The sequence below is a fragment of the Cetorhinus maximus genome, chromosome 9, assembly GCF_964194155.1.
Source record: "Cetorhinus maximus chromosome 9, sCetMax3.hap1.1, whole genome shotgun sequence".
Taxonomy (NCBI): Eukaryota; Metazoa; Chordata; class Chondrichthyes; order Lamniformes; family Cetorhinidae; genus Cetorhinus; species Cetorhinus maximus.
The window spans coordinates 122374799-122399771 of NC_135887.1; the positions used below are offsets into that span (position 1 = coordinate 122374799).

Below are 24973 nucleotides of genomic sequence, written 5' to 3' on the forward strand. Positions count from 1 at the left end.
CCATCTTAATAGCATTGTGCTTGCTGGAAAAAAAAACGATTGAGAGGATTTGGCGTGTATGCTTTTCTAAGCCTTGAACTTGGGACATCAACAGGAGGATTATACAGTTTCTTCGTTACAACAATGACAACCATTCCCTAGCTACCGACTCCATTCTTCTCTCTGGCAACCTAGGGGCTGAACCAGAATGTCACAGTCTTGGCGTCATACTTGACTCTGATATGTGGTCGAAAGCTCATATCAATGCAATCACTAGACTTCCTATTTCCACTACCGTAACATCACCTGATTTATACGTAAAATCTGAATTATTGCACAAGAATTTAAAACTAACACATTCAAAAATAAGCACAAGAGCACAGTGGATTAGTTCAATCAAACTCATGTTTATAAAGCTAGAAAATATTTTGCTTTGGGACTTAAGTGAATTCAGGCATCATTTATTCAAAATTAAGATCGCTCACAAAATTAGCAAAAACGGCAGGTCTAGAACGAGTGTAGTGCAATAAAACCAGTTTAATGCTTGATAAACAAAGTACTGAAAAAGGCAACTTTTATTATAAAAACCCAAACCCATTCATGATTCAGCAAATATAGTTTCAAGCAGACTACTGAGACTCCATCAAGGGGAGGGAAAAATAACTATTAAAAAAAAGTTAATTGATTTTACCATTAGTAAGTGGCCAAAGTATCAGTATTGCCAACTAACCACATGGCTGAGAGTAAGGATTAGGCTGGGTAATGATATACAACCGGTTCCATTTCAGTTAAAGTTTAAACTTGGTCAACAAGAAGCGATTGGTCTTATTTTGTCGGAAGCACCCACCCATAGACTTAAGTCAGCTCTCCCCCACACAATTGCCACATTGGTTCAAACCACTAGGGGTTCTCTTCAATTAGAAAGTGCATTTTACTTTATATACGAAAGCACACTAACACACCCTTTCTTCCAAAGGCGCGTCGAATATTAACTTGAAGCTCTTTTCCCCGGTGCGTCTGAAGACTGGATATTATGCAATGTATAATTGCAACTCAAGAGAAAAAGAAAACTTTATTCCCGATACTGAACACAATTCATGCTGTACTAAATTGGAATTGTGCATTCTGACGTTCTGTTTAAACCAGTGGTCTGAGCACTTCACTGTTTCAGTTCGACGTAGTTAGCAGGAAAGAGACCATATCTGCCTCGGCATTCCCCTCGCCACCATCCTTCGTCAATCATTTCGATATTGGTGATGGTGTCATCCGGATCAAATGAAATTTCATCATCGCCATCTGAAAAATGTATTTGCGTGCATTTTACACAAAGATAATACTTTGAGTTATACACAATTTGCATCATAGAAACAGGCCATTCAGCCTCAACCCCCATACGTCATCCATCTCTCTCCTGTTTACATAGCCTCCCCTTAAAAGCATCCAAGTTATTCACCTCAACCAATCCATATGGTAGCAAATTTCACATTCTTACCATTCTCTGGCTAGAGTTTCTTATCAATTCCTATTGGATTTTTTTTTAAGTGACTGTCTTATATTTATGTTCCCTAATTCCCTGCGTATCGAGGCTGCCAAGCACTAATAGTCTCCACCTTCTCTGAGGCACATCTGCCTTATTGCCCTCAGGCAACCTTGACCCGAAGCCAGCGCTGGGAGTACCTCGGATGAGGACCCCGAGGGCAGCACTGTTGAAGGCCCATCACGGCGCTCAGCCACATTCTCCACCAGCGCAGCGACACACACCTCGGTGGGACCTAGATATAGAGCAACCTCAGGATAGTGAGCACAGCACACAATCTGTTCCACAGCAGGTGGAGGCAGGGGCATCGGAGGTCACCAGCACTTGAAGGACTGCTGGAGGCAAGGAATCTGCTGAGTCCGAGTCAGAGTCAGAGCCTCTGGACTCGGTCCTCAATCAGTTGCTGCACCTGCAAAGACAATCACGGAAACATCAGGAAGGGATGTCTGGTGCACTCCTCAGATTGAAAGGCACGATGGGGGAAATCTGTCCATCTTCAGTCTGAGGTGATAGCGCTGGCATGCTGATGCACCGAGGACAACACTTGTAGGATAGCAGCTGCCATGGAGACCCTGGTCCAGGACATTTGTCCTTCACTGCTGCGCAGGCTGATCTCCATCGCTGATGCCATAGTTAGCCTCCAACAGTGTCAATGCAAGAGGAGTGCGGGGCAGCTCAATCTCACTCCAGCTTCCCCTTCTCCTCAAGCAGTCAGCCAGGGGCCCTCGGGCACTCATAGGGAGGACCACCAGCAGTTCTACATCCACCCGGGTGATTCTGGGATTGTCCGGCCGATCCAAATCCCCTCTTCCTGTGACCCCATAATCTCCTGCTCCACAGGCCGAGGAGGGTGCACCTGGCCCACAGCAGGATACCCAAAGTGGGCCAGGGCCCGCTAGAGGATGCCCACCAAAGTCATCATAGACAACAAGGTGTAGCAGTCAGCAGGCTGCCCCCACCTCCTTTGTGGATGTCAGGGGAGCACCAAGATGTAGCGGCAGGGTTAGGAAGGTTAAGAAAATGTAGCTACGTAACCTGTGCACAGGTGTTAATCACTTGTACTTAAGTGTTTACGATTTCAAATAAACTCAAGAATGTCTCCTTGCCAATGGCTCCTTGTTATGATGAGCAGTGTTCGTGTCACTCAGATGTGAAACCTTGGCTTCTGCACCAGATAAAGGCAGGTGTCTCAGTCCAGGGCCTCTTCCTTGTGCAGTGTGTAACCTTCAGACCAAAGCGATGATCTGGCCTCTCAATCCCAGGACACGTTACTGATTCCTGCACCTCAGTGGTGCTTGTCATTGCTGCTAAAATGTCATTGGCAGGTGTCACAGGCTTCCACCATTCTCTCTGTGTGCTCTCAGCACCTTTGAGGTGTGGTTGGCCCTCATCTCTTCAGTATCTGTGACCGGTGATGCTGTGCTCCTGAAGGGGACAGGTGCTGAAGGCTGCCAAAGGATCAGGTGCGTTTAAAGTTTCATGGCTGTGTCTCCATTATATGACCCTAATCACAGAACGCAAGTGAGCTGCCGTCAGTCAGACAGGATTCAAACATTCACAGAGGCTATGTGAAGATCTATGGAGTGTCCTCACTGCATGTCGTCATCATCCTCCTGGAATCTAATGAATATTAGGGCCTCCGCTGTGTCTCCATGACATGAGCCTGAGCACTAAGGGTATGTGCACTGCCATCAGCCACACAGGAGTCAAACATTCAAAAGGTGCAAGGCGAGGATGTCAGGACTGTCCTTGCTGCATCTCGTCATCATCCTCCGTGAATCTGGTGGCTCTTAAGGTCTCCCGTGTGTGCCTGCCTTAACTGGCCAATGCAATGGCCTCATCTCCGGCAACCTCGCCTTCGAGGGCCTCATCATCCTCAGCCTCTTCGACATCCTCATCGGAGGATACATGCAGCTCTTCCATATCCTCAGCCAGGTCCTTCCCCCATTGCAGCGCCAGGTTGTGTAGCGTGCAGCAAGTTACAATGATGTGCGACACCTTCTGGGGACTGTATCGCAGCCTGTGTGTACCCTGGAAGATGTCAGGGACCTGAGACCTGTTAAGGATATAGGAGTCGTGGACGCTCCCTGGGAATCATGCACAGACCTGTAGGATGCATTTGTGGTGGTCACAGACCAGCTGAACATTCAGCAAGCGGCACCCCTTGTGGTTGACGTAGTGACCGTTTGTTGTCACGGAGATCTAAGCGCCATGTGAGTGCAGTCGATGGCACCCTGCACCTGTGCAAAAGCAGAGACTGACACAAATCTCAGCGCTCTTGTTTCCTGGCTTGCCTGATCCCAGTCAAAATTGCACCAAGTTCTGTGCCTTTGTGAAGATGATATCCGTGACCTCCTGGATGCACTTGTGGGCGGAGATTTGCGAGACCCAGCAAGGGTCACCTGCAGAGTTCTGGACTGAGCCACCAGCCTAAAAATTGAGCGCCACTGGTCACTTTCACGGCCACTGGCAGTGGATGCCCTCCATGTCCCCGTGGCTCCAAATCCTACAGCAGGTGGCATATGTGACCGATCAGTTCCCTAGACATGCGCAGTCTTTGGCAACATCAGTTCTTAGTCATCTGCAGGAATGAAAGGTGCTGTCTATAGTCCCTGGGTTTAGTGAGGTGCCTACGAGCAACAGCTTGCTGTGGATCCTCAGCTGCATGCGCAAGAGGCCCTGCCGCCCCTTCATCTTGAGGGCAGCGCCCCTCCCATTGGCAAGCCAGGCACGCTCTTCTCCTCTGCTCTCTGTAAGCCATGAGGTATACCACTAGACTTCATGACCCTGATGTTCTCCTCCTGCAGGATCAAAGAGAGAGATGCGTGGGTTAGCGCATGTGTACTAAAGACCCTCTCTTGGTTAAGTCTCAGACCCCTTCATGCATGGAGAGTGCTGGCCACCACTTGGATGGCCAGTGTGTAGTGTGCTTCATAGCTGTCTGAAACCCCACCCATCCCCACCCCACTCTACTTGACCGATTGGCAGCAGCTCATGCTACTCGACTGTACGCTGTGCTCTCAGCTCCGGCATTCTCCTAACCCGCACTGCAAGGCTGCGCTATTAGCTTGAACCATGATGGATGCTAGTCCACACCTGAATGAAGACATTGCAAGGGGCTGTTAGCGCCTCCACCCCTGACTGCTCCATGGCCACCTTTCGCAAGGGCATTCTACAACTTGCCCAGTTGTTGAATTGTTCTGCTGCTCCTAAAACACACGTTAATTTGCAGTCTGCACCCGAGGGCTGAAAGGCTCTGGAGCATTTGGTGGCACTTTCATGCTTTTGTGTTGCTTGAGTGAGCAGAAAAGCTTCGGAGGCCCGGCTCCAAGCATGTCAATGGAACTGCTGCTGAGCAGTCTCAGCTGTGGAAGAATGCTCACTTTTGACAAGCTTTTTCCAAGCGCATGGCCACTTCCCTCACCCTCACCCCCAGCACGTGCTTGTTACTTCCTTCAGTCTGTGCTGCCTTGCGCCTTCCCTCACCTGCACTGGAGCCCTTGCCCCAGCAACGCACTGAAAGCCAGCTGGGAAAAAGCGACTTGCCTGTGCCAACTCTGCCACCCACCCCCGCCCCAGAACGCGTGGCGCCTCTTCCTTGATGTCCTACGGACGATCCTCACGAGCGCTGCACAAGTCGGGTGCACTCACCTCAGGGTTCCCCTCGAAGTTCAGCTCGCCAGGTGCACGCCTTTTAAAGGCGGTCGTAAATCAGGCCGTTCTGAAGTCACGCCAACGTGGGAGGTAAATTTGAAGTAGGTGGACAATTCCATTAGCGAGATGCAAATCAGGCCAACCTTCAGCAAGATTCGCGATCTGCCACGGCAGACACCATCAGATGACACCGCTGTGATTTCACACCCGCGTGAATCCGATTCCTGCCCTGACACCCACCACCAACAACGGGAGCGGGAGATTCCGGCCCTAGTCTATTCTGATTGTTATAACCTCACTCTTCTGGTATTATTCCTGCAATGCTTTGTGCACCTTCTCCAATGGCCCCTCTCTCCCTCTGGAGACCAGAACTGTGCACACAGCACTGAGGGTTTGCTTAGAAGAATGGCTCCTGTAACACAATTTGGGCTGCATTAAGGGAAGCTGCTGAGATGGGGACCAAAATTTAGAGTAACACTGCACTTACCAGCCTGGTAGTCATACAAAGCCACTGCTGTGATTCCGTACTCATTTCCATATTCTGCATAAGTGGGCTCATCTAGAAAGGAAGACACAGGGCTGCATGGTAAATGGCTTGAATAAAAATATCAAAACAGTTTTAAAAAGGACCTCCTATTAAATAGATTTTCTTCCCTTTTAAAGCACAAAACGTTCCAATATTAAATCATTTACAGTTGGATACCACAAACTTATTGCTTTTTTCGGGTTTATTTTTTTATTACTCTTCGCTCATGGGATGTGGCAGCACTGACTAGGCCAGCATTTAGCCCATCCCCAATGACCCTTGTTCAGAGGGCATCTTTAAGAGTCAACCACATTGCTGTGGGTCTGGAGTCACGTGTAGGCCAGACCAGGTAAGGGCAGCAGATTTCCTTCCCTAAAGGACATTAGTGAACCAGACAATGGTTTCATGGTCATCATCAATATAAAGTGTAACCGATATAATTCCAGATTTTTATTGGATTCAAATTCCACCATCAGCCATGGTGGGATTTGAACCCAGGTCCCCAGAGCATTACCCCGAGTCTCTGGATTACTAGTGACAATACCACTACGCAATCATTTCCCCCCCAAGGTACTTGAAAGGCAATGGTTAAAGCTGCATTTTAGACATTACCTCTTTGATAATCTTGAGTTTCATCAGGCATCTGGTAAACTGCTTCTTGTTCATATGTTGCTTCCTGGTAGTGTGGTTCATCAGGGCTATAGCTGGGCTCTGCTTCGTAGATGCCCGAATATTGGTTCTCCTGGTGATTCTCCACTTCATGCACCGGTGGCTCCTACAAAATTGGGAATATTTGAAACTTGCTTCACCTTGCTTCCCACATTCAATCCTTCCCATTGAATTCACTAACCGCCCTGGAGTCTAAAGGTTTATCATCAGAACACTGCTGCAAGCAACCAGGGAAAAAGATCATCATAGCAATACAAGTCTGTATTTCAATTTTTATGAGTTACAAAATTATTGGTGAAGGATAAAATAAAAAGGCTGCTTTTCCAGGGTAGGTCGGCTGGAGGCCAGGGGTCACATTAGGAAATGTGGCAGGAATACGTCTAACCAGAGCTGGCACCCTAATCTGCTCCAGTCTTTACTCTTTGAATGAAACACACCCTCCATAGTATAGGAGTGACTTGGTAAGTCTCGAGGGAAATCAGGGTCAGAACAATTAGACAAGAACATCATGCTGCTACAGACAGGCAGTGACATGCAAGACAGTTCCACTGCCCAGTTTGTCATTGTTCAGAGACTAGTTCCAAAGTCAGACTTACTATCTATCATTTCAATGGTCTGATGGATATGCTGGACTACTTTTATCGTCTATTTGACTTGAGCTCATTCCCACGCAGATGGAAATCCCATCCATTCAATCTTGAATATACTCAACAACTGAGCATCCACAGCTCTCCAGGGTAAGAGAATTCATAACCCTCTAAATGGTTGACCCCTTATCCCAAGATTAGGATCCTAGTTCTAGACTCTCCAGTCAGGAGAATCACCCTCTCAGCATCTACCCTTTTACACTTGCTGCTATGGAAAAATCTGTTGAAGGGAACTGCTTTGGAAGATGCTATCCTGGGCTGAAGCGTGGTCAATTCTTACTGGTTGGCAAAGAACCATTGGCTGAGCAAGTCTCAGTAAAGTGGTCACATTCTATGGTGGGTACTGGGATTCAAAAAAGATGGCAGGCACCATTAGGCTTAGCATTCTTAAGTGACCTCTTACTGGGATCCATGAACTTTTCACGAAAGGATCTGTTAGATCAGACTAATGTCAACCGGTGAGAAGGCAGAAATAAAAAATCTCTCTTGGATTGAGCAGCATAATGGCCTTTGGAGATATTCACCTCTACTTGAATTGTTGCCGGTCTTCTAATAATTGGACTGTGAATTCTGGTCTTAACACTCTAGCTCCCATGAAAGAAACTAACTGCAGCCACATCCTGTGCTCAGCAGAACTAGTCACTTATAATGATTGACAATCTGATTATACTTTGGCTGTAAAAATTTGTAAACTTAGTGCAACCACGGTGCTTGAAATCTTAAAAGTCTTCCTGCATTATGGATTACCCAACCCATGAGAGGACCTGAAGTAGAACTGAGTCTCAGGGAAAACTGGTTTATTTTAGTGTGTATTTTATAACAGTGGACCAGATTCATCCACAGACTCATGGCAGTGAGGAACCCTGTTAAAACTGGCTGTGGTTTTCATGAAAATTAGAGCGTATATTCCATTTAAGACCCTTAAACCTGGCTCACTGAGGTATTGGTTGAGACTCCTATTAAGTACCTCTATTTGCAGCTCTGATCTGACAAATTCAAAATGTTAACCATCTCCATTCTCATTTCCACACCTCCCTGTTCCTCAAGAGAGTCCTGCTCCCAATCACAAGGGGAAGTTCTGGACTCTGATCCTCCATTGGTCGCAGGTTCCTATTCTGCTCCACAATGAATCACAGTGTGACTCTTAAGAGTGGATGATTGGTTTTATAGCCATGCTAGTAAACTTGGATGCATTTGCCCAGCAGGCTAGGAACATGAGCCAATCTAAGTGTCATTTTCTTGGATTATGGTTTGAGAAGCCTGCCAATATCCCTTATCCATATTCTCACCTTGTCTTGACTGTCCCTGAAGGAAAGCAAACTACAGCAGTGGGTGTTTGATAACAAAAACCTCTAAGTCAACAAAAGTGCGAGTGTACAAAATTGTCATCACCATGCTCCTGTAATGCAGCAAGACCTGAAGTGTGCATCACTGACGCATAAAAGTGCTAGAGAAATTCCATCATCAATACCTCCGCCACATCCAGCAAAGGGCCGCCAAAACATTGATAAAAAGAGAAAAAATAGAATGAGAGTAAACTAGCCCAGAAATATAAAAACAGATTGTAATAGCTTTTATAAAGTACATAAAAAAGGAAGAGAGTAGCTAAAGTAAACATTGGTCCCTTAGAAGCTGAGACAAGAGAAATTATCATAGGGAATAAGGAAAAGCCAGAGGCATTGAACAAATAATTTGTGTTTGTCTCCACAGTAGAAGATGCTAGGTTCATTCGGGAAATATCTAGCGGCTAAACAGAGTGAGGAAATTAATATCAGCAGAGAAAGGGTATTGGAGAAACTTATGGGAGTAAAATCTGATAAATCCCCAAGACCTGATGGCTTACACATTAGGGTTCTAAAAGAGATAGTTGCAGTGATAATGGATGCTCTAGCTAGGATTTTCCAAAATTCCTTAGATTCAAGAACGATCCTATCATATCGGAAGTTGGCAAATGTTACACTGCTTTTCAAGAAAGGAGAGAGAAAAATGAACTACATGCCAGGTAGCCTAGCAACACTCATTGGGAAAACACTGGAATCTATTATTGAACAAGCCTTAACATTGTACTTAGAAAAGTATAGTATCATTAGAACAAGTCAACTTGGTTTTACTAAAGGGAAATCCTGTTTGACAAATTTATTAGAGCTTTTTGAGGATGTAATTAGTAGGGTAGATAGAAGGGAACCAGTAGATGTTTTATATCTGGATTTTCAAGAGGCATTCAATACGGTGCCATACAAAAAGGTCAATAGGCAAGATAAGGGCTCATGGAGTTGAGGGTAACATATTAGCATGGACAGAAGATTGGTTAGTGGACAGAAAGCAGAGGGTGGGCGTTAACAGGGCTTATCAAGTTGGCAGACAGTGGATAATGGAGTGCCACAGGGATCAGGGACTCAGCTATTTACAATCTATATTGCTGACTTAGATGAAGGGACAGAGAGTAATGTATCTAAGTTTGCTGATGATACAAAGCTAGGTGGAAAGGTAAATTGTGGGAGGACACAGAGAGGCTGCAAAGAGATTTAAACAGGTTAAGTGAATGGGTAACAAGATGACAGATGCAGTAAAATGTAGCGAAGTAATTCACTTTGGCTGTAAGAATAGAAAAGCCAAATATTTTTAAAAGGAGTGAAACTTTTCAGTGTTGATGTTCAAAGGGGCTTGTCCAAGGAACGCAGAAAGTTAGCATGCAGGTCCAGCAAGCAATTAAGAAGGCAAATGCCACATTGGCCTTTATTGCAAGGGGATTGGAGTACAGGAATAAAGAAGTCTGGCTGTAACCGTGCAGGGTTTTGGTGAGACCACATCTGGAACACTGTGTGCAATTTTGGTCTCCACATTTAAGAAAGGAAATACTTGCATTGGAGGCAGTACAGCTAGGTTTCACCAAGTTGCCCTCTGGAATGAGGGGGTTGTCCTATGATGAGAGGCTGAGTAAATTGAGCTTATATTCTCTGGAGTTTAGAAGAATGAGAGGACATCTCATTGAAACCTCCAAAATTGTAAAGGGACTTGATAGAGTAGACACCATGACTGTTTCCTCTGGTTGGGGAATCTGAAACATGGGCACAGAGTTTCAGGATAAGGGGCCGATCATTTAGGGCTGAGATGAGGAGAAATTACTTCACTCAAAGGGTTGTGAATCTTTGGAATTCACTGCTTCAGAGGGTTGTAGATGCTCCATCGTTGAGCACATTTAAGGTTGGGCTAGACAGATTTTGGGTCTCTCAGGGAATCAAGAGGTATGAGGAGTAGGCAGGAAAATGGAGTTGAAGCCCAAAATCAGCTATGCTTTTATATCAGCCATGGTCATATTGAATGGTGGGTAAGGCTCGACAGGTCATCTGGGCTTTTCCTGCTCTTATTTCTTGTATCCTCCAGATCCTGTGGGAGGACTGTCGAACAAACACTTGTGCCCTTCTTGAAGCCAGCTCCACAAGCATTCAGGCAAAACTTCTGCAAAATCAACTTTGATTGACTGAACAATGCGCGCAGATGGTCAAAAACTGTCTCCTCTGCCAGATCCTGTCCTTTCAACTCTCCATCTCCAGGGAGAGGACAAAGAAAACACTTCAAAAACACAAACACTCCTTGAAGCATGTTGGCATTGAGCTTAATGACTGGGAGCAGCTTACTGCCAATCATTCAGAATGGTGACAACTTGTCCATCAAGCTGCATCACATGAGACCTAATGTCTTAGTGGTGAGGCAGAGCAGCAGCAGAGGAAGAAAAGGAAATAAATCCTGCACTCCGAATCCCATTACCATATGGGACATCCTGTTCCATGTGCCCAAAGCTCTGCGGGGCGAGTATCGACCCACGGCAGAAACTCGCGACCCTGAGTAGACATCACCCTCGAATGGAGGGACAGCCGATGACAACAATGGCCCAGGGTCACCTGACACCCGCCAGCATCAGAATAGTTTTGAATGTGATTCGAGGTGTTGCCTGGGCTTCTGAGCCGACGTTCCCCCGAGGGGATCCAACGTCAGGAGGTTTTAGTTATCTTCCTGGTGTACTCAGTCAGTAATCATTTCGTTTTTAGGAAACAGAATTCAGAGTCAACTAAGAGCAATGATTATTCATGAATTAGTTTAAAATTAAAAGTTACTGACGTCCTAAATATTAGTCGAATGTTTAGGCACAACTTACCTCATAAACTGGGCTAGGAGATCTCCGTTCGTTAACAGGTGCTGGAGCTGGAGCAGGTTCATGAGCTGGAGCAGGTTCTTGCACTGCGGCAGGGTCGCGAACTGCGGCAGGGTCGCGAACTGCGGCAGGGTCGCGAACTGCGGCAGGGTCGCGAGCCGGAGCAGGGTCACGAGCCGGAGCAGGGTCACGAGCCGGAGCAGGGTCACGAGCCGGAGCAGGGTCACGAGCTGGAGCAGATGCAGCAGCTTGTTTCTTTGCCAATTCTTGCTCCTGTTTCCCCAAAACAAAAAATATTTTGTATTATTGTACTTATCAAGCGTATATAACAGTTTTAGAAATTCACTGCAAAATGAACTTATTCGGCTTACTAACAGCACTAAAATTAAACAAATTCAGGAAATCATCCCAAATATGTTCATGGTTTTTTTTTTGAGATGGCAAAGGTTCTAATGAGTGATTCTCTTTGTTTTTAGCTTTAATACTACAATCCTCCTTCACTTACTAAAGACATTTTCAACTTGATCTAGGTATAGATTATAGCTCGACTCATCAAGAGGTATATGGATTATAACCTCCATTTCACAACTAACCTTCAAATAGTCCAAAGCTAAAATCCCAGCCTGACCCCTTTGGTAACACTCATCGTAGAGTCAGAAGGCTGTAAGCTCAGGTCTCAATGTGCATTTTAACACAAACCCCCAAGAGTAACACTTCAGAGTGCTGCTTCAGCAATACAGGGTTACTGCATAGTCAGAAATACTGTCTTTTGGGTAGGACGTTAAATTGAGAGTGGGTCGCTCTACTCATGGTGTAAAGGATCAGGTGGTGTGATTGGAAGATGAGCAGAGAGCTTGGCAGGTGGCCAACCCCAACATGGCTCCTTCAGCCACACTGGCAAAATAGGTTAGTTGGCCATTCACTGATTTATTTGGGGGATCTACAGCTGCGATGTGCCAATGGTTTTACCTCTAGCAGCATGGGGAGGATTGGGTGAAAAGACCTTGCATTTCTACAGCAACTTTCATCAGCTCTGCATATCCCAAAGTGCTTTCCAACCAATTGGGTATTTTTGAAGTGTAGTTACTGCTGTAACGTAGATGGATCTTGTTAACAAGCCAGGGACCCATAATCGTGGAAAATGTCACCAATGTTCTTTTGACAGGAGAAGTAATCAGTTACTTTCCACAAACGTTTTATGTACACGTTCATTTAAAAATCATGTTGCAGCTGTTCTTATCCTGAAACTTTTCATCGTTTAATCTAACGAGCGCAGTATCCTAGTCCCCCTGTCCCACCCTATGCCTGAAACTAGCTGCCCAGAGTCTTTTCATTCAACTGAATGTATGACAATAAGCAGCTAAACCCAGATGGGAAAAAATGTCTGTAGAAAAAAATGCAGTTTTAAAAAAAAAGCAATGCTAATCAATTTAATACTGACATCAATATTATGTTGCTACTTTTCATGTTCCAAGTGCTTCACACAAAGCAATTTCCCATGAACAGTAATTGGGATGACTAATCAGTTAATAAGAACAGCAGTAGGCCATTCTGACCCTGAATCCCCATCTGTCAGATCCTGGGTGTCAACTCCACCCACCTGCCTTGCCTCCATATCCTTTTACACCCGTGTCTATCAAAAATCCATCCCGGTGAATCATAGTGATTGGAGAGTCATAGAGACATGATACAGAGACCATTCGGCCCATCCGAGCCCATGCCAGCATAAATCTCCAATTTGAAATTATGAGTTAATCTCGTATTTCTTTTGGGGGAGTTCCACACTTTTACCATCCTTTGCGTGATGAAATATTTGCTAACTTCTCTTCTGAATAGCCCGACTCTGAGTTAAGGTCATGTCCCCTTGTCCTTTGCTTCCCGACTAGTGGAAAAAAAATTCTCTATCTAACCCAGGGGTGGGAGACCCCTGGCCCGGAGGCCGGGCCTGACCTGCTGCGCATTTTCACCTGGCCCGCAAGGAGATTTCCAACTCCGGCCCCTGCGTGCCTCCCCGCCCAACCCCACACGCTGCATTCTGGACAAGCCGCTGCCATTGTTCTATGCCTGAGCCTCGGCCGCAGTCACCAGAAGCCCAGGCTGTGGGCACAGAGCAAGGCCTGAGATACAGGCGCAGGGCAGCGTCAGGAAGCTGCCAGTTGCTGAACGGGTGGTGAAGTGCAAGTACCTGGGCAGCCACGGCCACTCAAGAGCCTTAATGGGAAAGATCTGAGGACAGATCTCCAGGTCAACCATGACTAGGCTGGTCAGAATGGTGTGCGCTGTAGGGGAAGTGGAGAGTAAAGGAGGACAGGAAAAATTGCTTCTATGCCATTGAACAGAGAGAAGGCAAACAACTGCTTTCGTATTCTTTATCCACTTCTAATGACTTCCTATTATGCTATCTACTTTTCCAAAGGACAGTCAGTGTACTAAATGCTCAAGTCTCAACTCAGAACTTCATTTCCCAGAAGGATCTGATAACAGGGATACAATCCTTTCCGGGATAGAGGAACTTGTTCGGACAGCGCAGAAATTAGAAGTTCCACACTCTAAACTTTATAGTGAGTAACCCGGAGTGGGGGAGAAAGGGAGCAGGACACCCAGCTGCACTGATGGCTCACCCCCCCACTTCCCCTAATGTCAGAGGACAGGGGCTCAGCCCCTGCAGATCAAGGGAGAGGCCCAGGCTCAGCCTCAGACTGGGAGTTGGCCAGAGCCTTGAGTTGTTCCAGTCACTGTCCTGGGCTGGTTTGGGGGTGAGACAGGGTGTGAATGGAGAGGTGGGGAGAAGAGGAGAGAGAGAAAGAAAAAGAGAGAGAGAAAGAAAAAGAGAGAAAAAGAAAAAAGAAAAAGAAAAAGAGAGGGAGAGAGAAAGAGGGAGAGAAAAAGAGAAAGAGAAAAAGAGAAAGAGAGAATGGGAAAGGAAAGCAAGCAAAAGGTTGAGCTGAATTTCAGGATTGCTGTGATTGGGGCACAGAAGCTGTGCTACTCATTAAGGAAAGCAAACTCAGACATCACATTAAAGCAGTGGGTGAGTTGAAAGTTTCTGTACTCTCTCAAGAACAATAATTAAGTTGGTTTTTGTGTGTGTGTGTGTGTGTGTGTGTGTGGCCTGCGACTGATTTTGTCTATGTGCGAGTGGCCCTGGATAAGAAAAAGGCTCCCCATCCCTGATCTAACCCATCAATTTCTTTCAAAATCCGAGAAACTGCAACCATATCAGCCCTTAACCTCCTATATTCTAGAAAATAATCTGTTACAGATGATATTGGTTGAAGGAATATTGGCTAGAAGACCTCCTTGCCCTTGTTTAAATTGTGCCACAGGATCTTTTCCATTCATCTGAACAAGCAGGTGTCTCAAAGACAAGTTGAGAAGAACAAATGAATGAAAGTAGAAGAAAAACAGCTGGAAAAACTCAGCAGGTCTGACAGCATCTGCGGAGAGGAACACAGTTAACGTTTCAAGTCCGTATGACTCTTCAACAGAACTAAGGAAAAATAGAAATGAGATGAAATATAAGCTGGTTGATGGGGATGGGATAGGTAAAGCTGGATAGAGGGCCAGTGATCGGTGAGATTGCCAAAGATGTCATAGATAAAAAGACAAAGGGGTGTTGACGGTGCTGATATTAGCTATGGATTGTGCTAATGGTGACATTAAGGGTAGAAAGCAGTACGAGCAAGTGACAGATAGCCCTAGGGATCAAAATGGGCTAAAAGGTGGAGATAAAACAATGAATGGAAATACATTTAAAAATACCTCTCTCTCTTTATTAAAAATAAAAAAAGGAGATGCTGTTCTATATCCCATACAACAAATGAGGGGGCTGCACTGTACCAGCTAACACAACAGGCCTGTGAAACTTCCAATCACGCAACCTCCACTGCCCAGAAGGGCAGACGGCACCTGGGGACAGCACCACCTCCAAATTCCTCTCCAAGATACACACAGCATCCTGACTGAGAAGTATATCGCCATTCCACATTGCCCACGGGTCAAAATCCTGGAATCCCCTCCCTAACGTTATTGTGGGCGTATATACATCACATTGATGGCTGTAGTTCAAATGGTGGCTCACCTGTCCCGGGAACAAAGTTTAAAAAAAAACACCTTAGCTTTTGAAGGAAAGTCTCACTGAATAAGATTTCCTGTAAAGCCAGGAGACGATAGGCAGCAGCAGTATATTATCCCATTAAAATATTGTGGCAGTAAATCCATTCAACATCAACTATCTATTTTTCCTTTTAACCACATAAACTACATGACATTTGCTCATCCTACAGCGGGTTAGATTAAACAACACTGTTATGGCCGCAGCCAATGTTACTCGCTGAGCAAGCCAATTCCCAGAGGGAAACTTGCCTTACTGATCATAACCTTGTCTTTTGCATTTTGAAAACAAGGAGAAAACTACTGATCCTAGAAGCATAGAACCCCAGTAACACTTTTAGGGTTTTAAAATTAAAAGATTTATTAACAAGAAAAAAAAAACAAGCACACAAGGTTAAAACAATCTTACAAAACATTCCCCAAAAGACCCAGCTCCCTTACTGGATTTTTATGGTTTAAAAATCTATAATGTTACCAAGGCTAAAACTGCTGCTTCTTTAGCAAAGCATGCCACAGCTTCTCTCTCTCTCCTCCACAATGTTGTGGAAATCCAAAGGAAGTTCAAAAACAGGCTGCTTTTTGAAAACAGACTTTTCTGGTTTGAAACTGGATGGCTGCTTCAAATTCACAACTTTTCTCAGCACAGAGCTGGTCTCAGGACATCTCCCCCACACAGCCAACACAACTCAACTGAGCATCTTCCCTTAAATACCTTTTGTCCCCTTTCATCTTAGACTCCATTGTCCTAAGCACCTCTTTGAACTCAACATTTCCAAAATTTATTTAAAAATCTTTCATGTTTTCTTATTACCTCCACTTTTGGGTTAAATAAGATCTAATAACCTTCCCTTGTTTACTTATAAAACCTTTAAATTGCAAAAGTCCCTTAAACTCCCTTTGAAATTTAACAGCTGAAAAGTCAAATCCCTACCGATCACCTAAGGCAAATTTTAAAATCCAACCTATTGTAATTCCAACTTCACCATAGCCTCCCATTATAAATACATACATCTAGCTTCTTTACCTTTCATTTCTCAGTTCCCATAGACAAGTTGTCTCTTTGAACCTTCCCCCAGACACACAGCCTTCTTTACAGAATACCACCACATTCCCAAAAATAGTTTTTAAAAAATTCATCATCATACCTCCCTCAACAGAAAAATTGAAATGTCATAATTTTTAAGAGATGTTTTCATTATCTCAACCCACTTTGTATTACTTACTATATTTATCTATATACAAAACTATTACACTTTTACATGCATCAACCATGATTATATATACAATTCTTTTGTAAGAATAAAGTTCATTCCCGTTCATTCTCGGTTTCCCAATATCAAAGTCCTTTTGAATTTAAGCTCTTGACAAAGCATCTGTAATTAAATTCTGTTGTTCAGCCACATGCATAATTTTTAAATTGAACTGCTGCATTAACAAACGCCACCCGAACAGTCTGGCATCTTTATCTCAAATCTTTTCTAGAAACTTCAAAGGATTGTGGTCTGTATACACAACTGTCTCTGAAGATTTGTTTGCAACATGCACTTCAAAATGCTGCAAAGCTAAAAACAAACTTAAAGTCTCTCTTTCTATAGAGAAATATTTCTTCTGATGCACACTCAACTTCTGTGAGGAAATACCCCACTGGTTTCTCAAGTCCCAGTTCATCTTCCTGCATAAACACAGCACCAACACCCACATCATTGGCATCAGCAGCCATTTTAAACCACTTTGTATAACCAGGTATTGCTAGAACAGTTGCAGTGGTTAGTACAGCTATCAAGCTGTCAAATGCAGTCTGACACTCCAACGTCCATTGGAATCTCCTGTTCTTTTCCAATAATTCAGTCAGTAGAGCAACTACACTGCTGTAATTCAGCAGGAATTTCCGATAAAATCCATTCATGCACAGAATTCTCAAAACTTCCTGTTTTGTCATAGGCACTGGGAACTCTACAATAGCTTTTACTTTTGCATCTCATGGGGCCACTTGACCATGCCCAGTGTGGCCTAACTATGTAACGTTTGCATTTGCAAATTCACTTTTAGCCAAATTTACAACCAAATTGGCTTCCTGTAGTCGGTCAAACAGTTCCTTTAAATGTTGTAGATGTTCCTCCCAGTATTGACTGAATACCGCTATGTCATCAATACAGACAGCACAATTGCTTAGCCCTTCAATCACTTTGTTGGTTCGGCTCTGAAATGTTGCGGGTGCATTTTTCATACCAAAGGGTATTATTCTGCATTGATATAAATCATCCGGTGTCATAAAAGCCAATATCTCTTTTGCCCTTTCTGATAAGGGTACTTGCCAATATCCTCGCATAAGTCAATTTTTGTGATAAACGCTGATTGTCCCACTCACTCAATACAATCCTCCAATCGTGGAATAGGATAGGAATCAGCCTTAGTTACTGTGTTTACTTTGCGGTAATCAATACATAGTCTTTAGTGATCCATCCAGTTTTGACACCATTATAATGGGTGTACTCCAATTACTGTGACTGGGCTCTAGGATGTCATTTTCAAGCATAAATTAAATTTCTTTCCACACTTGAACAATTTTACTGGATTTAATCTATATGGGCGCTGCTTTATTGAAACTGAATCCCCCATGTCAACATCATACAAAGCCAAATTTGTATATTTCCACTAATTGCTGGGTGTGACTGCAATAGTTCTTGTAAATCAATTCGACAGTTTTCTGGAAGGTAACTTAATACCACATTTAGATGCATAAGTACTTCCTCATTGCCCAATTTAATCAGAGGAAGGTCAATTTCAGAATCTTCAATTTGTATTTCCTCCTCCTTACCTACAACTACCAGTATCTCCTTTTGTTTATCCTCTCTGTTAGAGTACCCTTTTAGCATGTTTACATGGCACACTCGTTGACTCTTTATTCTATCTGGGGTGTTCACTACATAGTTTACGTCACTCGGTCTCTTTCTGATCTGGTGAGGTCCACTAAACCTTGCCTTTAATGGTTCACCTGACACTGGAAACAATACTAACACCTTTACCCCAGCCACAAAACAGCCTTTACCCTTTTATCTGTATTTGCCTTCATCACTTGCTGAGATATCTTTAAATGTTCCCTTGCTAGCGCATATGCCCTACTCAATCTCTCTGAATTTCACCACATAATCCAGGAGAGTTCTTTCAGAACTTTGACTCCTGAATCAGTTTGAGTGGTCCCCTTACTTCATGACCATAAATTAACTCAAAAGGACCAAACCCTGTTAACTCATTAGCAATGCCCCTAATGGCAAACAACAAGAAGGGAATCCCTCACCCCAATCATGTGGGTAGTTTTGACTATACGCTCGAATCATAGTCTTTAAAGTTTGATGCCACCTTTCTAAAGCACCTTGTGGTGATTCAGGGTGATAAGCTGACAACCTAAATTTCTTTATTCCTAGGCTGTTCATTATCTCTTTAAATAGCTGTGACATGATATTTTAACCCTGATCCGACTATTTCTTTCGGTAACCCATATCTTGTAAAGAATTTAGTCAACTCTTCTATAAATCACCTTTGCTTTGATTTTCCTTAAAGGTATTGTTTCTGGAAATCTTGTGGACACATCCATGATTGTCAGTAAACACTGATTTCATATTTTAGTCTTAAGGAGGGTTCCTACACAATCAATCAACACCCTGTCAAAAGGTTCCTCAAATGCTGGAATTGGAATTAAAGGTGCAGGTTTAATTACTGCTCGAGGTTTTCCTATCATTTGACATGTGTGGCATGTTTGACAGAATTTAACTACATCTTTATGTAGTCTAGGCCAACAGAAATGTTTTTGTATTTTAGCTCGAGTTCTTCCAGTTCCTAAATGTGTAGCCATTGGGATTTCATGAGCTACTCGCAAAATTTCATTCTGGTACCCAGATGGTATCACTACTTAGTGCACTAAGTAGTGATACCATTTAGTGCACCAAGTAGTGATACCATTTAGTGCACCAAGTAGTGATACCATTTAGTGCACCATCAGTCACTTTTCATCTGCCAGAACATGAGGCAGTCTCCACTTCCTCATTAACACATTGCTCTTAACGGAATAACACTTTGGAATATATTCTGCTTCTGGTACTGAATAAGCTGTCTGGTATAACGGCTTTAAGTCTGGATCCTGCTGTAACTCCACTAACTTCAAAAAACTAAACACCTCAACCTCATCCTCTCTAATCTTCTCTTCCTGAGTAATCTTTTCAAAGATTGATCCAGCCAACTGAGATTCAGTATCCTCCCCCTGCCTTTTAGATTCTTCCTCTCCCAGTTTAAGTTTGTGTCTCTGTGACCTCGGTACCACAAAATCTGGAAACAATCCAGGATACAGCTTTTTTGTAAAACCTCTGCTGATTGCATCTCAACAGGTTCCTCTACTACAGTAGGCATAGTCAATATTTGCGAACCAGCTATATCATTTTCTAGAATAAATTGAACCCCTGCAATAGGCAATTTCTCCACCACAACAATCACCTCTCCTGTTTTGAAATCACTAAATTTATTTTGTATAACAAAATAGGCTTGAACCCTCAATGAATTCCACTAACTAACACTTTCCCCTGCAATAACCCTTCTGGACAGAAGATGGCACTATCCCATAGCACTAATGGCTTAACAGTCTTTCCTGCTCTTCCCAGAACACATGGATATACTTTCCCTTTGCATATAAAATCTTAAAATGCCTCTAACTTGTCCTTTAGAACTTCCTTGGGTAGGTTGTAAACACATTCCCACCTCTGTGGCTAATACTGACTCTTTTTCACCTGTACAAAGGCTACTGGTCTGTCTTGCATTTGAGTCTCAGAGTCCACCGCACTTTCACTTACAGAATGCTCTCGAGTTCCTATCGCTGCAATCCATTTCTCATTTATCCTCCAACAATCTGATCTTGCATGGGCAGCCTTGTTACAATGGTAACGCACTTCTTTTCTTCCTCCACCTTTGCCTCCTACCTTTCCATCTTAAACAGACTGGTGTCCTTCAACTGGCTCCTTGTTACTAACACTTTTACCATTGCTAGGTTTTCTAAACCTCCAATTCCTTTGCTGACTTCCATAATGGTCCTTTTCCTACACTCAAATGTCTGCATGAAATATCATAAGTAGCGGCTAAATCAGTAGCTTTCCTGATCTTTTTACTTTGTCTTTCACCTAAATATGTCTTGAAGTTACTAGAATACTATTTCTAAATTCTTCCATAATCATAATTTATCTTACATTTTCAAAAGTCTTGTCTAACTTCAATGCCCTAAACCACTGATCCCAGACAGTTTCTTTTTCTCTTGCAAACTCTACAAATGTCTGATTAGGTATCTTTCTTATTCATTTGTTTTACATGAACATACTTCAACTGATAAGCTTCGGGGACAAGCTCTAAAGCATTTAGCTTTGCTGCTTTAACTACCCTGTGGTTTGCAGATTGCTTCTCTGATAAGCTAGCACACACATTCATTGTTGTGCCTGACAAAACACTAACGTTATAGTAGAAGAATCGCTTGGCCAATTCAGTTTTATAGCTTACCTTTTCAAATGAGGTGAAATCTCTTTCAACTTTAAATTTAGGCACTAACCAAAGATTTTTTGTTAAATCAAATTCCTCAAAGGAATCAAAGTCACCATCTGAATCACTATCTCTCCTTTCTTCCTTTATTCTATGCTTCATTTTAGACAATTCATACTGTCTGGCTTCTTTGTCTCCTTGAAGCTCTCTACCTCTTTCCTCAATTGCTAACAGTTGAAGTTCAAGCTTTCGCGTTTCTATTTCTTGCAATCTTTCTTTTCCTTTTCTTGCTCCTCTTTTTCCCCATGCAAGCTTTTTTAAATGTTTTATTTCTTTTAATATGTCCTTTTCTTTTTCAAGTTCTTTTTTCCATTTCTTTATTTTTCTTCCAATTCAAGTTTCTACCTTTCCCCATCTCTTTCTGTATCAAGCTGCTTCACCTGCAACCGAAGTCTTATTACCTTCAGCTGTGACACATAAGTTTCAGGCGTCGCCTCCTCTAACTTTAAATTCTGAGTAAGTACTTTGACCATATCAGCCTTATGAAATTCTGCTTTTATTTCTATCTGCACTTCATCTGCTAACTCTCTCAGCCAAGTTTTAGTCAAAGAATTCAAATACTCCACAGTCACATCTTCCACTCCCAGAAAAGTCTTAGCAACTACCAAGAGCCATTTTACAGACCAACCACTTTAAAAGCCTTCAACACAAAACTCCTGAATTCAGTACTATTATCCTTTAAATTCACAAATCCAAATTTAATCAAGGAATTTTAAATCCTGGACGAGGCCCCAAATTTGTTACAACTGCAGCCGATGTTATTGGCTGAGCAAGTCAAATCCCAGAGGGAAACTTGTCTTACTGAGCAAAACTTTTTTCTGTATTTTGAAAACAGGGAGAAAACTATTGATCCCAGAAGCATAAAACCCTAAAAGTGTTACTGGGATTATAAAATTAAAAGATTTAAGAAAAAACTTAAGCACACAAGATTAAAATTACACAGTGAAAACAAAGAGTCAAAACATTTCCCCCAAAACCAAATCCACTTGGCCAGAACACACGAGTAAACTGCTTGACAACAGCTCCCTATGAACCTTGCGCGCACACACTTCTTTACAGAATACCATCATACGCCCAAAAATATTAAAAAAGGTAATATCCATCTTCACAACGCAGAATACTGACTTAACAGCACCTAAACACAGATTATCTGGTCATTATCACATTGCTGTTTGTGGAAGTTTGCTGTGTGCAAATTGGCCGCTGTGCTTTCTGTAAGTGCTTTGGGATGCCCTGAGGTGCTATAGAACTGCTAGCTTTTCTTCAAGTGTCTACAAAGCTATTGCCACAGAGCAAGGAAACCAAACAAATTCCATAACTGCACCCACTACATCCCATGAAGTTAATAACTTGACTCCTGTCATCACTTTGGCTGCACTCAGTTACCAACTACAAAGCAGGAATGGTCACCTGGTCAATGCTTATTTCTTTGTCCTATTTGAAGAGCAGGGGAGTTCTCCCTGGCCGATATTTGCCCCTCAGCCACCATCACCAAAGTGATCTGGTCATTTGCTCATTGCTGTTTGTGGGAGCTTGCTGTGTGCAAATTGGCTGTGATAGTTCCTACATTGCAGCAATGGCTACACCTCAAAAATACTTCATTTACTGCAAAGCGCTTTGGAACATCCTAAGGTTGTGAAAAGTGTTATATAAATACAAGTCTTTGTTTTAAATACCAGGTGGGTGCTCCAACTGCAACCAAAAGCAACAACAGGACACCAAGTGTGAGACACCAAAACCCAGCCACCAACATGACCCCGTGATGCTTCGCGACCAATCATCTCCCTGAAACTCATACTGTACTCTCAGACACATTTCACCCCCAGCTCCACTGGCAGAGACCCTCCTCTCTGCGGAAGATAGCTGCAGTCAAACAAAGAGTAAATGCATCAGGGCAGAGGAACGCTGCTCATTGCATAGCAAGTTCACATACAGGAAGAGTTGGTCAAACTTTTGAACAGCCCTGGGTTTGTCACGTTTCTGGGTTTTAGAATGCTGGAACATCAGAATCATTGATCAGGTGCCACTCCTGCGACAGCAATAAGACTTGCAATAGTACACCCTAAATCGGAAGTTTATGCTGCATTATAACTTAGAAAGGCATGCCTTTAGCACTGAAGATTCTCCACCAACCTCCAATTTCCTCTTGGCTTCCTCCTGCTCCAGCTTCTCACTGGCGCGACGGCGAGCTCTCTCTTCTTCAGCCTTCTTTCTATCCTCCTCCTCTTTCGCTTTGGCTATGTTCTCAAACTTGGAACGGATGCTGCTCGCACTTGCACTGGCTGCAAAATGAAGAGAATGAACTAAAGTCATGAAGCTGTGGCAACTTCCCTCCCGGAGCACCAAACCACAGTGAGGAATTGTTCCCACTCAGAGTAAGAAGTTCCAAGGATTTAAAAATAAAATTAGTCATTACACTTAAAATCAGTCACCTGCCACACAAGCTGGACAGAGGTAAATGTCTCCATAATCAGTAAAAGAAATTTGGTGATTAGATGGGATTGGGGGAATCATTCACAAGGAAGTCGCGACTTCAGCAACAGACTGCACAAAATGGGTGAACAGAATCATAATTATTCCTTGAAGTTCATACATACCAGCTTCCACTGGCTTGGTCTTCTGATAAGCTGGTGCCAACCGCTCAATATCATCAAAGGACGCTGCACTCTGTAATCAAGAAGTCAGGCGTTGGAAACAGCTTTCCTCAATACTGTTAATGCCCTCATTTGTTATTGCTGCCTTTTCAATGACATTCTCTCTCTAGCTGTGCGTCAACTAGGAGTTTTTAATAATGTCACCAGGCACCTTGTTGGAGGCACTCAGTCGGGAAAAAGCTGGCCTCGTTAATTTATAGCAGACAAAAATAATACGGATTTGGTATAAATATTAGCAGACTCAGATGTATCAAATGGAAAACTGTTGCAGTTTTACAGAGGATAGCATTCATCACAATGCTCAGAACAGTTTCCTGGCAAAAGCTGGAAAGGCTAATCAGACAAGAACACGAAAGCATCTATTAGGTGCCTAGGATTTATTTAGAAGAATCTCTATGGGGATGCTCCCACATCCAAAAGCAAATACATTAAAGCAGTTTCCAAGAGCTCCCATTGGGCGCAAAAGTGTGCTAAGACTATTTCGGTCACTATTTTTCTGAACACTGGTCACTGTTTCAAAGTCTAGACGGTGAGGGGGCAGGGGGAAAAGCAAAAGTGAAATGGAAATGGGAGAGAAAGAAAAATAAAATATAGATAGACGTAAACATTAAATCTACTTTTGATGACTTTCAACTTGGAAACCAAGAAAATGGAGATGTCTTTTTTTTGTTAATCACTTGTGATTATCTCATGCACATTCAGGGAGCATGACAACTTACATTTTTATCGCAACTTTAACATAACAAAGCACCCAAGGCACTTCACAAGGGCATTATAAAACAAACTAAGATATCAAGCCGTATGAGGAGATTTATTTCCAGATTGCTTCCAGAGATGGGGATTTGAATTACAAGGTTAGGTTAGAGAAACTAGGGGGTTGTTCTCCTTGAAGCAAAGAAGATTGAGGGAGGTTTGATAGAGGTGTACAAGATTATGGCAGGTTTGAATAAAGTAGACAAGGAAAATGTATTCCCATTACCTGACAGTACAAGGGCTGGGGGGGTCACAGACTTAAGGTTTTGGGCAAGAAATGAAGGGGAAAAGTGAGCAAGAACTTTTTTTGCACGTTGACTGGTAATGGGCTGGAACTTGGGGGAGGCGGTGTCATGAGGGTGGTGGAAGCAGAGATCAACAATTTCAAAAGGAAATTGGATGGACACCTGAACGAAATAAACTTGCAGGGCCACAGGGTAGAGCGGGGGAAAAGGACTGACTGCATTGCTGTATGGAGAGCCAGCATACTTGACGGGCCAAATGGCCTCATTCTGTGTCATAAATGACTATGAGACACTAGTGCAGATGACTAGAAGCTTGGACAATGGGGTAGGTTTTAAGGAACGTCTTAAAGGAGGGGCGCAAGGTAAGGGGTGGAGAGGCTTTTTATATTTTAATATCAAACTGACAGCCATTGAAAAAAGGTGAATATAGGTTCTCTCGAAAGATACTAGAGATAAGGGATCTGAAAGA

The 24973-nt window shown here is 43.3% G+C and overlaps 1 protein-coding gene across 7 annotated transcripts in view; it reads right to left on the reverse strand.

The window, feature by feature from the left end:
- Positions 1–366: 366 nt before the first annotated feature.
- Positions 367–24973, reverse strand: part of LOC144684987 (src substrate cortactin-like) — an 84595-nt gene continuing 59988 nt past the window's right edge. For 4 of the 7 annotated variants that reach the window (XM_078549489.1, XM_078549486.1, XM_078549487.1 and 1 more), the window contains 6 exons: positions 23450–23519; positions 22986–23134; positions 11169–11441; positions 6309–6471; positions 5658–5729; positions 367–1275 (listed from right to left, as the gene is read on the reverse strand). In XM_078549489.1, coding sequence (XP_078405615.1) covers positions 1139–1275; positions 5658–5729; positions 6309–6471; positions 11169–11441; positions 22986–23134; positions 23450–23519 — 864 coding nt within the window. In that variant the 3' untranslated portion in view covers positions 367–1138. The remainder of the gene's footprint in view (positions 1276–5657; positions 5730–6308; positions 6472–11168; positions 11442–22985; positions 23135–23449; positions 23520–24973) is intronic. The other 3 variants (XM_078549488.1, XM_078549490.1, XM_078549485.1) reach the window with 1 other exon arrangement.